This window comes from Procambarus clarkii, chromosome 93 (genome assembly GCF_040958095.1).
Source record: "Procambarus clarkii isolate CNS0578487 chromosome 93, FALCON_Pclarkii_2.0, whole genome shotgun sequence".
Classification (NCBI taxonomy): domain Eukaryota; kingdom Metazoa; phylum Arthropoda; class Malacostraca; order Decapoda; family Cambaridae; genus Procambarus; species Procambarus clarkii.
The window spans coordinates 4,900,283-4,917,339 of NC_091242.1; the positions used below are offsets into that span (position 1 = coordinate 4,900,283).

Genomic DNA, 17,057 nt, shown 5'->3' on the forward strand with positions numbered 1-17,057 from the left:
GTAAGGCAGCGCCAGTGTAAGGCAGCACCAGTGTAAGACAGCACCAGTGTAAGGCAGCACCAGTGTAAGGCAGCACCAGTGTAAGGCAGCACCAGTGTAAGGCAGCGCCAGTGTAAGGCAGCACCAGTGTAAGGCAGCACCAGTGTAAGGCAGCACCAGTGTAAGGCAGCACCAGTGTAAGGCAGCGCCAGTGTAAGGCAGCACCAGTGTAAGGCAGCGCCAGTGTAAGGCAGCACCAGTGTAAGGCAGCGCCAGTGTAAGGCAGCACCAGTGTAAGGCAGCACCAGTGTAAGGCAGCACCAGTGTAAGGCAGCACCAGTGTAAGGCAGCGCCAGTGTAAGGCAGCACCAGTGTAAGGCAGCGCCAGTGTAAGGCAGCACCAGTGTAAGGCAGCGCCAGTGTAAGGCAGCACCAGTGTAAGGCAGCACCAGTGTAAGGCAGCGCCAGTGTAAGGCAGCGCCAGTGTAAGGCAGCACCAGTGTAAGGCAGCACCAGTGTAAGGCAGCACCAGTGTAAGGCAGCACCAGTGTAAGGCAGCACCAGTGTAAGGCAGCACCAGTGTAAGGCAGCACCAGTGTAAGGCAGCACCAGTGTAAGGCAGCGCCAGTGTAAGGCAGCACCCGTGGAAGGCAGCATCAGTGATAGGTAGCACCAGTGTAAGGCAGCGCCAGTGTAAGGCAGCACCCGTGGAAGGCAGCACCAGTGTAAGGCAGCGCCAGTGTAAGGCAGCACCCGTGGAAGGCAGCATCAGTGATAGGTAGCACCAGTGGAAGGCAGTGTTAAAGGGCACCTACGTCACCCACCTACTCATTTCTCTCACAAAAGCCGCCCAGTTTTTTAATCTTTCCAGATCTCTAATGTCCTTTTCTCCAAGGCTCGAGGAATCAATAGCTACTGATAACGTGACTTGAAGGTGATTCAGAGTTAACTGCCTCTTAACTATCGTGTAGTTGTGTAGATACGGGTTAATAGACTACTAACACCTACAACTCACAGGTGTTAAAACACTATCTTGGTTGTAGGGTACCAAATGCCTCTTTCCTTATTAAACATGCAACATTCACACATATTTGAACCTTATAGTCGAACACAAAATGGTCACCAAGACAGCGGTGCGCATCATTCCTTAAGGGTATCGCTGCTCTTAACGCGAGGAACCAAACACGAAATACTGAGAAAACTGAGCCAGTGTAAATCTAGGGAATTTACCCCCGCGTTTCACTACGAAATTTCTCCTTTGATGCCGCGGAGGAAGGAGTGACTTTTAGAGTGAGAGGCTGCCGGTAGACTCTCCTAGGTAGCTCAGGCTTCCAACGCCATACTGACACATTCTACACGCAATACACGCAACACCACACCAAATGTCTTAACACACACACACGCACATTCATCCTCAGAAAACACGCGCTACACCACACACGACACTCAACACTAAGAACTACACCACATACACCAGCACACATCACACAAGTGTATTAATATATACCGTTAAATCTCCGAAAAAAAACCATTATATTGTTCGTATGAGAATACCATCATTCCTTGAGCCTCAACACGTACATAGTACAAACCCACACAATCATGCTCCAGTCCTTATCTCTCCAATCCGCCACTCTAATCCACGCCTCTCGAATTGCCCGCAGTCCTACTCAACCCTCCAATCTTTATCGCCCATCTACACAAAAACAAAAAACCTACTGATTTAAGAAAAACATCAAACACCTGAAAAATCGAAAGACAACCACGAAACAGAGAGAGAGAGAGAGAGAGAGAGAGAGAGAGAGAGAGAGAGAGAGAGAGAGAGAGAGAGAGAGAGAGAGAGAGAGAGAGAGAGAGAGAGAGAGAGAGAAGAAGAAAATTAAATAAAGAAAAAGCAATTACAGACAAATAAAAGATGGCCCCAAAAACGGCCCATGGGCCACACCCGAGGCCCAGTGGCCAGATAGAGCGAGACACAAACAAACACACTACAACATTTACCAACAAAAAAATATCAAACCAACAAACCAAACAAACAAATAAATGAGATCAACACCAGGGATGGAAGAAAAACTGAGAGGCTCCGATGACCGATGAATAAAAATGGACAGATGAGGGATAATAATGGATAGATAATAGATAATAATGGATCGATGATAGATAATAATGATCGATGAGAGATAATAATGGATTGATGATGGATAATAATGGATGGATGATGGAAAATAATGGATAGATGATGGATAATATGATAGATGGATACTAATAGATATATAATGGATAGATGATATAATAAAGGTGTCATTAGCGTGAATATTGCATAGTTGCAAATTCGGGAAAAAGGAAGATTTGAACATAATGGCATCATTGGGAATATAAAAAAAAAATTACATAACTGAGAGGAATCTCACTCTAATGGGTGGTCATAATACCTGAGGGACGTCTCACTCTAATGGGTGGTCATAATACCTGAGGGACGTCTCACTCTAATGGGTGGTCATAATACCTGAGGGACGTCTCACTCTAATGGGTGGTTATAATACCTGAGGGACGTCTCACTCTAATGGGTGGTTATAATACCTGAGGGACGTCTCACTCTAATGGGTGGTCATAATACCTGAGGGACGTCTCACTCTAATGGGTGGTCATAATACCTGAGGGACGTCTCACTCTAATGGGTGGTCATCATAAATGAGTATGACTGTATTGATAGGGGAGTCTCTAATGCAAAATTATTCATGTCCTATAGTGGGGATGGCAACGAAATAATAGTGGATATGGCAACCAAATAATGGTGGATATGGCAACCAAATAATGGTGGATATGGCAACCAAATAATGGTGGATATGGCAACCAAATAATGGTGGATATGGCAACCAAATAATGGTGGATATGGCAACCAAATAATGGTGGATATGGCAACCAAATAATGGTGGATATGGCAACCAAATACTGGGGGTTATGGGACTTACTCACATCTTTTGAAGTCATACTTATGCCAATAGGACTGGAAATGGTGGTGATTTCGACGAATAAGGGTTATGGGGACATATTGGGTATCCCGTTGGACTCTGGAGTCTGGTAAAGGTTAAGACCCCCCTTACTCTAATGGGTAGTGCTTGGGAAGACAAATGACTGTCTCGCTAAGGCTTCTCTCGCCCACTTCAGGGGGTGATAAGTATAGTAGGAAAGGACATACACATTAGCTAATTACATCAAGGAACATCTTCCACTACATCATTCACCTGATCACATCCCCATACAAACATCCTCACATAACGCAGCACTGGAGAAAAAATCCAATTTCAATAATTTCGAAGCAAACTAAATTATTTGCTGATTCAAATTTTAATTGCTATTTGCAAGTAAAGTTGAAATAACTATAATAGTTGACTTATGTCATACAATAAATATAAATATAATTGATTATTTATATATATATATATATATATATATATATATATATATATATATATATATATATATATATATATATATATATACAGAGAGAGAGAGAGAGAGAGAGAGAGAGAGAGAGAGAGAGAGAGAGAGAGAGAGAGAGAGAGAGAGAGAGAGAGAGAGAGAGAGAGAGAGAAAGAGAGAGACAGACAGAGAGAGAGCCTCTAGGATTGTTCTTGGAGGAATATTTTCAAAGCTCTTAAAATTAAAGTCTATACTGTAAAAATTAAAGAGAGCTTTGCAAGAAAATAAGAACCTGAGTAAACTGGAACTAATCCCCCCACACTCTGTTCGGGAAATCAAGTGCCTTTTCCTACCCTCTGTTCCTGAAAACCAATTACCTTTTCTTACCCTCTGTGCCTGGAAATAATTGACTACGTCCGATCTAGCTCCCAACCCCTGCCGGAAATACTGTTCCCTAGTTATGAGGAATATGGTAATACTACAGATGGTGATCAGGTAATTCCCTTCATTGTTTATATAATCCTTCACGTACTAGTGATCGACACTTGTTGCTTATCGTTCATCCTTTAGCCTTGTTTATGAAGTTTTTTCTGTTTTTCTATTGTTTCTATTTCTCTCTTTCTCTCTATAGTTTATTCAATTTTCAATGCACTTCCCATTCTTCCTTTCAAACGCTTTCCTTCCAGGTAACTCGACTTCGTGCTATGATTCCCTTGTCCTCGGCCTCCTGGCCTTGCTCTCTCTACCTAAGCTTCCCTCAATGCCTTCCCTCCCTCCCTCCCTCCCTCCCTCTCTCTTCCCAGGCTTCCTTCTATGCTCTCAAGGCGTCATCTGCTTGTGCCCCGCAGACCTTAGTTTAAGTCTTCATAACTCTCACCTTAATACGTACGAACGCGTTGCCACTCCCTCGCCTGCCAATTCTCTTATGTGGGTCTCTCTCTCTCTCTCTCTCCCCTCTCTCTCTCTCTCTCTCTCTCTCTCTCTCTCTCTCTCTCATACAAACTTGCACACACACAACGGTTTTCAATATCCTCGACTAAGATTCGCATGGATTGTTTATCGAGGTCTATGGGAAGGATTTACTGTCTCTTTTTTTTTGTGTAGTATCCGTTCTTGAGTTTACAAGCTGTTTAACGAGATCACTCGTCTTGAGACAAGCTTTAACGATATCCCCGGCCCTGATGAAAGCTATTTAAGGACATCCTCGACTCGGAGACAAGCTATTTAACGAGATCCCGGCTGTTCTTACTCCATTACACATCATACGAAGATAAACGTGGCATAGATTCCTACAAATCTATGCCACGTTTAACGAAGAGGAGATAACAGCCATTTCCAATTATAGGCAAAAGGAAAATTCCATTATACGGGGAAGACGAGTTATATCTAAGAAACTGACTAATACTTTTGCATATGTTAATCGAAATAACATAGAAGACTAAAAATTATAAGGATATAGAGATTTAGGAAGAGTTTTTGAATATATATATATATATATATATATATATATATATATATATATATATATATATATATATATATATATATATATATATATATATATATATACGTAGATTAGAGTTGGGGCAGGACTCGGGGGAACTTTGTTAGTGATGAAGTGATACTCAGAGCTGTCTATGGAAGCCCAGGAACTCCAAGAACCCTACAAGTACTTCAGGAAGCCCAAACGTTACCTCCCAAAATCCTAAGGTACCTCTTTGAGCCTTAAAGTTACTTCCTGAGATCCTTTTAAAAGCCTCTCTGACAGCTCTGAAGATACTCTCATGAGGTACTTAAAAAAGCTACAAAAGTCTTAAAAGCGCCTTTTTGAGTCCAGTAGGTAACAACCCCCCCCCCCCCCCCCCCCCGAGAGCCCTCACAAATATCTCCAAGAGCCATTAACCTAACCTCTGAAGAATTAGTTGTAAGGTAATCAATAACAAGTTACTATTTACTGTCTACTAAGTTACTATTACTAAGTTACTGTTACTATTTACTGTCTGTTTACTAAGTTAATACAACAAAGCAATTGAGCAGTTAACGTCGTTTAAAACCACACTTGTAAGACGACACTCTGTGCACAGGGAAAACGTACACACACACACACACACACACACACACACACACACACACACACACACACGCACACACACACACACACACACACACACACACACACACACACACACACAACGTACAGTATAAAATAATGGGATGGAACCCGCATCCCTGCAGGTGAGTTCAGAGACGCGAGATCGATCCCATCTCACTGCCTCAATTTTTCCTTCACAATATTAGTGCGAATCACTAAAGAGCTGAGGATACCAACACAATAATGGACTTACCGCTGTGAGGTGAGGACTTACCGCTGTGAGGTGAGGACTTACCGCTGTGAGGTGAGGACTTACCGCTGTGAGGTGAGGACTTACCGCTGTGAGGTGAGGACTTACCGCTGTGAGGTGAGGACTTACCGCTGTGAGGTGAGGATTTATCGCTGTGAGGTGAGGACTTATCGCTGTGAGGTGAGGACTTACCGCTGTGAGGTGAGGACTTACCACTGTGAGGTGAGGACTTACCGCTGTGAGGTGAGGACTTATCGCTGTGAGGTGAGGACTTACCGCTGTGAGGTGAGGACTTACCACTGTGAGGTGAGGACTTACCACTGTGAGGTGAGGACTTACCGCTGTGAGGTGAGGACTTACCGCTGTGAGGTGAGGACTTATCGCTGTGAGGTGAGGACTTACCGCTGTGAGGTGAGGACTTACCACTGTGAGGTGAGGACTTACCGCTGTGAGGTGAGGACTTATCGCTGTGAGGTGAGGACTTACCGCTGTGAGGTGAGGACTTACCACTGTGAGGTGAGGACTTACCGCTGTGAGGTGAGGACTTACCGCTGTGAGGTGAGGACTTACCGCTGTGAGGTGAGGATTTATCGCTGTGAGGTGAGGACTTATCGCTGTGAGGTGAGGACTTACCGCTGTGAGGTGAGGACTTACCACTGTGAGGTGAGGACTTACCGCTGTGAGGTGAGGACTTATCGCTGTGAGGTGAGGACTTATCGCTGTGAGGTGAGGACTTACCGCTGTGAGGTGAGGACTTACCACTGTGAGGTGAGGACTTACCGCTGTGAGGTGAGGACTTACCGCTGTGAGGTGAGGACTTATCGCTGTGAGGTGAGGACTTACCGCTGTGAGGTGAGGACTTACCACTGTGAGGTGAGGACTTACCGCTGTGAGGTGAGGACTTATCGCTGTGAGGTGAGGACTTACCGCTGTGAGGTGAGGACTTACCACTGTGAGGTGAGGACTTACCGCTGTGAGGTGAGGACTTACCGCTGTGAGGTGAGGACTTACCGCTGTGAGGTGAGGACTTACCGCTGTGAGGTGAGGACTTACCGCTGTGAGATGAGGACTTATCACTGTGAGGTGAGGACTTATCACTGTGAGGTGAGGACTTATCACTGTGAGGTGAGGACTTACCGCTGTGAGGTGAGGACTTATCACTGTGAGATGAGGACTTATCACTGTGAGGTGAGGACTTACCGCTGTGAGGTGAGGACTTACCGCTGTGAGGTGAGGACTTACCGCTGTGAGGTGAGGACTTACCGCTGTGAGGTGAGGACTTATCACTGTGAGATGAGGACTTATCACAGTGAGGTGAGTACTTATCACTGTGAGGTGAGGACTTACCGCTGTGAGGTGAGGACTTATCACTGTGAGATGAGGACTTATCACTGTGAGGTGAGGACTTATCACTGTGAGGTGAGGACTTATCACTATGAGGTGAGGACTTACCGCTGTGAGGTGAGGACTTACCACTGTGAGGTGAGACAAAACCATGATGGGAGTCACCTGAGTGAGCTGAGAGAAGGCGAGCTGGATGAGGCTGAAGGCAGAGAGGATGCAGGGGTAGCCCACATCCCACATCACCGACCCTAGAAACCCAGGCATCACCTGCAACACCAAGGAGAGGTTGTCATGGTTACCAGCCCCACACACACACACACACACACACACACACACACACACACACACACACACACACACACACACACACACACTACAGCACGAAACAATGGATTTACACAGAACAAGTTTAGATTTAGAAATGAGCTGGGTAACTATTGGTTTGGATACGAGGGTTGTTGATTTGTAGAACAGATTACCGGTTAACACAATAGACGTGAGATCATTTTACTGTTTCAAGCGAAGGTTAGACATATATATGAATGAGTTTGGGTGGATATAATAGGAGTTGCCTCGGATGGGCCAATAGGCCTTCTGCAGTTCTTATGTTCTTATGTAGAGAAACTTGCTGAAGAAACTTGTTGAATGTAGAGAAATTTGATCATTGAAGAAAGATTTGTTGCATTCAGAGACTTATTGATGTTGTAAGTGGCCTAGTTTGACGAGTAGTGTCAGAATGTAAGTGAGGTAGAGAGCCTTGTGTTGTCTTGTGACTTGTTATGTGTAGATGAGCTTAGTGGGTGTAGAGATATAACCAGTGGGTGTAGAGATATAACCAGTGGGTGTAGAGATATAACCAGTGGGTGTAGAGATATAACCAGTGGGTGTAGAGATATAACCAGTGGGTGTAGAGATATAACCAGTGGGTGTAGAGATATAACCAGTGGGTGTAGAGATATAACCAGTGGGTGTAGAGATATAACCAGTGGGTGTAGAGATATAACCAGTGGGTGTAGAGATATAACCAGTGGGTGTAGAGAGGATATTCCTGGGTGTTCGGTAGGGTGTTGAGAAGAGAAAGATCGGTTTAAGAGATACTCGATGGGTGTAGAACTACAGCTCACGCCTGATAAAACTTAAACTCAGAACGAAACATAAAGAAGAAGAAGAAGAAGAAGAAGAAGAAGAAGAAGAAGAAGAAGAAGAAGAAGAAGAAGAAGAGGGAAAAACTCAGTTTTAACCAAAATAAGAGAAGAGAAACGTGGTGAAATATTAACTCGTGCGGGGCGTGTTTACTAATAGTTCAACTGTTCGTTTACACAGCCTCAGACTTGCTGGATATCCTGCCAAAACCTGACTCACTGCCTAACTTTCATGAGCTGTGGGTGATGACTGCAGGTTTACACACACACACACACACACACACACACACACACACACACACACACACACACACACACACACACACACACAGTGGGGAACGGTAGCTGAGTGGACAGCGCGCGGCACTCGTAATCCTGTGGCCTGGGTTCGATTCCCGGGGCCTGCAGAGACAAATGGACAGAGTTTCTTTCACCCCTGTTACCTAGCAGTAAATAGGTACCTGGGAGTTAGACAGCTGCTACGGACTGCTTCCTAAGAATGTGTGTCGGGTGTGGAAAAAAATAGTAGTTAGTGACAGTTGATTAACAGTTGAGAGGCGGGCCGAAAGAGCAGAGTTCAACCCTGCCAAGCACAACTAGGTGAATACACACACACACAAACAAACAATTACGTCGAATCGTACATAAAACCACATATCAATACTCATTCAATTTTATGAAATCCTTTGTAATCAGGACCAGAAAAAGAATATTTTCTCTCTCTCTTCTCCCTCTCTCTCTCTCTCTCTCTCTCTCTCTCTCTCTCTCTCTCTCTCTCTCTCTCTCTCTCTCTCTCTCTCTCTCTCTCTCTCTCTCTCTCTCATGCACTGTTGCCAATAGCTATAGGCTAGCACTCCCGGTAGGTGTTAATATCAGATGTGGTCATTGTTGCCACTGTCATCATGACACCTCATCCGGCAAGTGTCATCCTCCAAGCTGTAACGTCACCTTAACTCCGGTTTCACCACTACTGTAACGTCATCCATGTGTTGAAACCAGTACCACATCGTCATCTCATTGTTGACATTCAAAATGCAGTATCACCTGACTTGCGACATCATCCATAGCGAGACATCACTTGGTTTGTAACATCATCCATGACGACATCAGCTAACGATGTAACTGGTGGTGAGGAGTGAAGTCACTCCCCCACTGCCCTAGGTAAGGCAACATCAGCACACAGCGTTATCGTCTCAAAACTGTATCACCGTGCATCCTGTGCGATGTGGAGTGACATCACTCACTGCAGTGACGTCAAGGAGACGTGGGTGGTGGTGGTGGCCTTCAGGGGAATGTCTCGCCACACTGATCACACTGACTCGGGTGGGTCTAGTGTGATGTCTTCACTACCAGTGTTGACCATCACACACACACACACACACACACACACACACACACACACACACACACACACACACACACACACACACACACATACACACACACACACACACACACACACACACACACACACACACACACACACACACACACACACATACACACACACACACTGTGTGCTAGAATCTTCATTCTAGCAGGTATGCAACAGTGCAACACTACAATATACATTCCTCAATGGCAGGGTGCCTGCCCAATCAACTCTATGATTGACACCCATGACACTATCTCATAGCTGGGCCTCACCTCTTGATCTTGTCATAACTGACCTACAGGCAGGAATTGCCAATTACCAATTGCTCTGGGATGTGTTAACTCGTCAAACAATCAGGGGTGTCTGCACTACACTGAATATCCAGACCGATCAGAGTGGTAAGTCAATTCCCCCAACCCAACCAAAGGACAATGGAATCTGGTCAGCTCTCCACTCAAGAGCTATTTGCATCACAATGGAATGATTTGTTTCAGGATGACGCGAAATAGCCTAGCAAAATATCCACCAATGGCATCAAACTACATTCCTGAAGTGGACCCATGTGATCATCGTCATCAATGATGACTGATGGTCACTGAGAACACACACACGAGAGCTTTGATCAAGTACAAAAGACATCTTTCTCCTCGCAACACAGACATCCGCAGACGAGGCTGTTGTCAACAGAAATAAGTTCACAACTGGGAATCAATATCTCAGTGGGAATAGGAAACAAGAGTCAGAAACTTTCATCCGAAATAGTTGGATTGGAGGTTTGGTGGTTAGAGGTTAACGATCGGATAGTCATCCGAGGACACACGCCCACCGCTGCGACGGAAAGATGAGAACTGTTGCAACCTGCAATCAGGAAAAAGGCTGACCAACTGACAAACAATTTTTCTGCCGAAATTGCTTACTGTGACGCAGCTGTACTGACTGTGACGCAGCTGTACTGACTGTGACGCAGCTGTACTGACTGTGACGCAGCTGTACTGACTGTGACGCAGCTGTACTGACTGTGACGCAGCTGTACTGACTGTGACTCAGCTGCGCTGACTGTGACGCACCTGTACTGACTGTGACGCACCTGTACTGACTGTGACGCACCTGTACTGACTGTGACGCAGCTGCGCTGACTGTGACGCAGCTGCGCTGACCTGCTGTGCAGCTCACTCGCCTCTACTTCCAGAAAATTCCAGAAAATTCTACAATTCTAGAAACTAATCTTTCTGTGTGGTTGACAACATGGTTTTAGTAAACGGAGGGGGGGGGGTTGCCAATCCCTTGGTTAGTCCATGAGTGTAATTACCTAAGTGTAATTACCTAAGTGTAGTTACAGAATGAGAGCTACGCTCGTGGTGTCCCGTCTACCCAGCACTCTTTGTGTGTGTGTGTGTGTGTGTGTGTGTGTGTGTGTGTGTGTGTGTGTGTGTGTGTGTGTGTGTGTGTGTGTGTGTGTGTGTGGACGATTGCACTTCATCAAGCCAGGACTTCTGTCAACGGAATCACAAATATTATCGACTCTGCAACACGTTAGGAAGATTTGACAAGGAGCTGCATCAAATTTGTTATGTATTTACAAATAAATTCCAGAACTCAACGTCTCTTTCGCAATATTCTATTTGTGCCGGGAAATATGTACAGCAGTTGGACACAAAATTGGAAAACCCCTTGCATGCGACATGAGTAACAGGGTGATAAAGAGAGAGAGAGAGAGAGAGAGAGAGAGAGAGAGAGAGAGAGAGAGAGAGAGAGAGAGAGAGAGAGAGAGAGGAATGGGGAAGTAGCAGGATGCTTTTGCAACATGATATATGAGTCAAAGGGTCTCCAGAAGTGATCAAATGTGATCGCAACGAGATTTTCCCAACCTATTTAGAAAATCAAGATGCAACATGAGGTAGTCACGTGACCAGGAGCATTAACAGCCGTTGCAATGGCAACTCGTTTCCCGCCAAGAAGGAGAGTCGACGGTTGAGAAGTCACCCATATGGTATGGGTGATTTCACTCATCTGGTATGAGTATCAGAGAAGGCAAGACCCGTCCCTCAAAGCCTCCAACCGCGACAGGATAGTGAAGGTATGAGTTTGATTCAGCAGATCAGTTCCTGCGGGCAGGATATCCAAGAGCAACGCCAATTCAACACCGAATTAACGTTATCTATATTGATTCAAGGTCGAACCAATCCACTCTCGGATATCCTGCCTTCTGGAGTGTTGCTGGAGCCATGTGTGGATTCCCCGGCAGGCTAGGGAGGATAACCAGACACAAGAACGGCAGGATAATGACAAGAACGTCTTGAACGGCAAGAATACCAGGACCAAGACAGAGGTGAGAGTCGAGAACGCCAACATCAGGAGAGTGGTGATCGTTGATAATTTATAGGATATCCTACGAAGCTTTACTAGCCGAGGTGGGGACCCAGGAGCTAGAGGAAGCAATATATGAACCATAACTAACCTAAGTAAAGTCACACGTTGCAATTATAAATACTTTTTCAATAAAATATTCCACAACATTTAATTAATTATCCAAATGATCAGTTCAATTGTATTCAGCTTAAGTACCACATTTTCACCCCTAGTTAACTACAACACTCCTCGACCTCTAATAATATATTACAGGTTCAAAACCAGGGTTAACAAAGGTTATCTTTACATAATTTCAGGTCTAGTAAATACCTTGTCAAGTCCAGGTGATTTATGCAACTTTAATGGTTCTACTAAAGCTCAGTTGCAGGGGGGCAGAATGTGAGGCATGAGTGGGTCTGTCTGTATATATATATATATATATATATATATATATATATATATATATATATATATATATATATATATATATATATATATATATATATATATATATATATATATATATATATATTATATATTTTAAGCATAATGCGGATGATAAGCAGCGCATATTTCAAGTTTATTGGTTATTCGGAATATATATAATTTACGTTCCGGAATGCCTAATTATACAGCTTGAATTTCATTTACTTTCCGATTTATCATATTGTTGCAGAGAGTGTGTCTGTTAATTAAGACATTATGATACCGTGTTGCAGGCGGGTGCAACAGGTGCTGGCTCGCGGGGCCGGTGATGAAGTCAACATTTGTGGAGTGGCACACCACGCCACAAAATACAACGTGCATACAATATGTTGTATCTCAATCACAATCTGTCTGGCTCACTGTCTGGCTCTCTCTCTCTCTCTCTCTCTCTCTCTCTCTCTCTCTCTCTCTCTCTCTCTCTCTCTCTCTCTCTCTCTCTCAACTCGTTATTCAAGGTATCTTGCGTTCTGTCTCAACTGTTGTTGATCTTGAAGCTTTCTTCTGCTTCTTCTCAATTTATCTCAATTATCGATCATTGCATCTTCTTACTCCTGATTACCTCATGTTTCTCTCCTCTTCCATCCTTTCATCTCGACTCTTTTATTCTTTCATCCTTAACGTCTTATCTTCCATCCATACCCTGACCCTCAACATCCGATCCCTGTCCACTCTTTCACCTCTCAATTTCCTATCTTCATCCCATACCTTTATCGTCAACTTTCTCTTCCCCCTTTCCGCCAACTAACAGGTGCGTATAATTGACAGGTGCGTATAATTGACAGGTGCGTATAATTGACAGGTGCGTATAATTGACAGGTGCGTATAATGGACAGGTGCGTATAATGGACAGGTGCGTATAATTGACAGGTGCGTATAATTGACAGGTGCGTATAATTGACAGGTGCGGTTAAAGCGTGTCCAAAACTATGGGAATCATGACGCTCAATTTGATTTTATTTAATATTTTTTGTTGGATTCGATGCGTATCAACCTCTGGATCGCGATTAAGGCCTCAAAAGGGTTATTAGGGATTATGGTGGGTTATCGGGACCTCCGGGAGGTTATTATCGCTTCTGGAGGTTCATTGAGGCCTCTGGAAGGGACTAGGACTTCTGGAGGTTCATTGAGGCCTCTGGAAGGGACTAGGACTTCTGAAGGTTCATTGAGGCCTCTGGAAGGGACTAGGACTTCTGAAGGTTCATTGAGGCTTCTGGAAGGGACTAGGACTTCTGAAGGTTCATTGAGGCCTCTGGAAGGGACTAGGACTTCTGAAGGTTCATTGAGGCCTCTGGAAGGGACTAGGACTTCTGAAGGTTCATTGAGGCCTCTGGAAGGGACTAGGACTTCTGGAGGTTCATTGAGGCCTCTGGAAGGGACTAGGACTTCTGGAGGTTCATTGAGGCCTCTGGAAGGGACTAGGACTTCTGGAGGTTCATTGAGGCCTCTGGAAGGGACTAGGACTTCTGAAGATTCATTGAGGCCTTTGGAAGGGACTAGGACTTCTGAAGGTTCATTGAGGCCTCTGGAAGGGACTAGGACTTCTGAAGATTCATTGAGGCCTCTGGAAGGGACTAGGACTTCTGAAGATTTATTGAGGCCTCTGGAAGGGACGAGGACTTCTGAAGATTTATTGAGGCCTCTGGAAGGGACTAGGACTTCTGAAGATTCATTGAGGCTTCTGGAAGGGACTAGGACTTCTGAAGGTTCATTGAGGCCTCTGGAACGGACTAGGACTTCTGAAGGTTCATTGAGGCCTCTGGAAGGGACTAGAGCTTCTAAGGGGGGTGTCATTGAGGCCTCTGGAAGGGACTAGGACTTCTGAAGGGTCATTGAGGCCTCTGGAAGGGGCTAGGGCTTCTAAGGGGGGTGTCATTGAGGCCTCTGGAAGGGACTAGGACTTCTGAAGGATCATTGAGGCCTCTGGAAGGGGTTAGGGCTTCAGAGGGGAGGTCACTGAGGCCTTTGGAAGATACTAGGATTTCTGGTGGGTTACGAAAGCGTCTTGAGGATTATAAGGACTTCTGGAGGGTTACGAAAGCGTCTGGAGGATTACTACTACTTCTGGAGGGTTACGAAAGCATCTGGAGGATTGCTACTACTTCTGGAGGGTCGCGGAGGTCACTGGAAGGTCACTAAGACACCCTGTACTGATTCTGTTCATTTTAGTTCATTCTGTGAGTCGTCAAGAGAAAAGTGACCTTACCTGGCCCAAGGTGTAGGGGTCGATGAGGAAGCAGGCGGCCCTGGTCACCCCCAGGACGCACAAGAACACGTTGATGGTCGACATGAATGGACGGTTGGATATTTGTGACCTGGAAAAGAATAGGGAAGAGGAAAAGGAGGGAAAGAGAAAGGAAGATGAGGGGAGGGGGAGAAAAGAAGGTGGAAGAGAGAGAAAAAGAGAGTAAGAGAGAGAGAGAGAGAGATGGCCATGAGTCAGTAAGTGTTAATAACAACAGCTATTCCATTACGAATCATTCTATTGCAGAACTCATGTTATTAATCTATGTAATTATTCATTCATAAACATGCGTGGAGAAGGAAGTACAGATATTTCAGCCGTCACGTGAACATGCTGTGGTCATGCAGAGACGTTACAGGACGTTACAGACTCGCCTTCCACAAATTACAAAATGTGTACAGCTCTCACATATTCTATCTACTGTAAAAGGGCGTCGGGTATGTAATCATCGGCTGCTATCTTAATGTCCACTCAACGAATACCTTTATAAGTGGAACTAAGAATATAGAAACAAGGGATTTAATGTGTTTGGGGTAACATCTGGAAAATTAAACGTCAGGTAAATTAAAAGTTTGGAAAATTAAACGTCAGGTAAATTAAAAGTTTGGAAAATTAAACTTCTGGAAAATTAAACGCCTGGAAAATTAAACGTCTGGAAAATTAAACGTCTGAAAAATTAAACGTCTGAAAAATTAAACGTCTTGAAAATTAAACGTCTGGAAAAATAAACGCGTGGAAAACTAAACGTCAGAAAAATTAAACGTCTGAAAAATTAAACGTCTTGAAAATTAAACGTCTGGAAAATTAAACGTCAGGAAAAATAAACGTCTGGAAGACTAAACGTCAGGAAAATGAAACAAATGACTATCTAATATAGAATGAGTCAGATGCTATCAAACAGGAAAACAAGAGAGGTAACTTTGGAGTAGCGTCTCAAGGCAGGTGTGTGTGTGTGTGTGTGCTTCAATAAGCTCCACTCTAACACGAGACGAAGACACTACACAGCATGCATGCCTCACCTGACCATACCTGAAGTGCGTGTTCTCGTCTCCCAAGATCCTTAGAGAAGAAGAGGAGGAGGAATAGGAAGCAAGAAAGAGAAGGGGGAAAGGAAGGAAGGGAGGGGAATTGTTGCTAGAAGCGAGACACAGACGCAACTTTGAAGTCTTCTTAACAGTTGTGAGATATTAATCTCAGGGGTCAGTGTCCGCTCTCTCTCTCTCTCTCTCTCTCCTCTGCTTTCCTCCCGCAAGTGCATACAAACTTGAATGAGTAAGAGAGAGAAAACAAAGAGAGACGTGAGGAGAGAATGTAGAAGGAACGTAAAAGGAACGTAAAAGAGGGAGATAGAGATTGGAGAAAAGTAGGGGAGAGGAGGGGGTGGTGGGTGGGGGGAAAAGCACATAATACTAATCCATAATACATATGGCTATACAAAACCTGCAACACCCGTACTACACATCACAACAACATGTAGTGCAACACCTAAAGCAACACATGAACCGACTTGTCACAACATCCACCGATCAAACACCACCTCACAGTTGAGAGGCGGGACCAAAGAGCCGAAGCTCAACCCTCCCCGCAAGCACAACTAGATGAGTAACTACCAGGTGAGTACCGAAGGTCACATGAGTGACCTTCACACTACATCTGAAGTAACCCATTCTCACACTGACGTCACTGTGACTCCCCTCCACAAAGTGAAGTCCACTTTGTAATGTTTCTCACCCTTTAAGGTGAGAAACATTGTCTCATACCTCTAGAGTCTAGGGTGCGGTTCTCACTCCTAGGGTGCGGCTCTCACTTCTAGGTGCGGCTCTCACTCCTAGGGTGCGGCTCTCACTTCTAGGGTGCGGCTCTCACTCCTAGGGTGCGGCTCTCACTCCTAGGGTGCGGCTCTCACTCCTAGGGTGCGGCTCTCACTTCTAGGGTGCGGCTCTCACTCCTAGGGTGCGGCTCTCACTCTTAGGGTGTGGCTCTCACTCCTAGGGTGCGGCTCTCACTTCTAGGGTGCGGCTCTCACTCCTAGGGTGCGGCTCTCACTCCTATGGTGCGGCTCTCACTCCTAGGGTGCGGCTCTCACTCCTAGGGTGCGGCTCTCACTCCTAGGGTGCGGCTCATCTGACCTAATATTTATGCTTATCTCATTGACATCCTGTCGTTAAGTTCTCTCTCTCTCTCTCTCTCTCTCTCTCTCTCTCTCTCTCTCTCTCTCTCTCTCTCTCTCTCTCTCTCCCTCCCTGCATAATTAAATAATACTCTCACTACAACTTCCTCCCAGCCACTAACCACTCTTAACTCGGTTAACTCTCCCGCAGCCAATATGGGAGGAGAGGCTCCCACGGTGTCCATAGTTTCCCCTCACAAGTAAC

General features: G+C 45.0%; 1 protein-coding gene across 5 annotated transcripts in view; it reads right to left on the reverse strand.

Moving 5' to 3' along the window:
- Nucleotides 1-17,057, reverse strand: part of LOC123746900 (uncharacterized) — a 106,705-nt gene that overhangs the window by 28,666 nt on the left and 60,982 nt on the right. For 3 of the 5 annotated variants that reach the window (XM_069319658.1, XM_069319659.1, XM_045728757.2), the window contains exons 4-5: nucleotides 14,644-14,752; nucleotides 7,254-7,355 (exon numbers count right to left, since the gene is read on the reverse strand). In XM_069319658.1, the coding sequence (XP_069175759.1) occupies nucleotides 7,254-7,355; nucleotides 14,644-14,752 (211 nt within the window). Of the gene's footprint in view, nucleotides 1-7,253; nucleotides 7,356-14,643; nucleotides 14,753-15,701; nucleotides 15,946-17,057 lie in introns of all 5 variants that reach the window. The other 2 variants (XM_069319660.1, XM_045728758.2) reach the window with 2 other exon arrangements.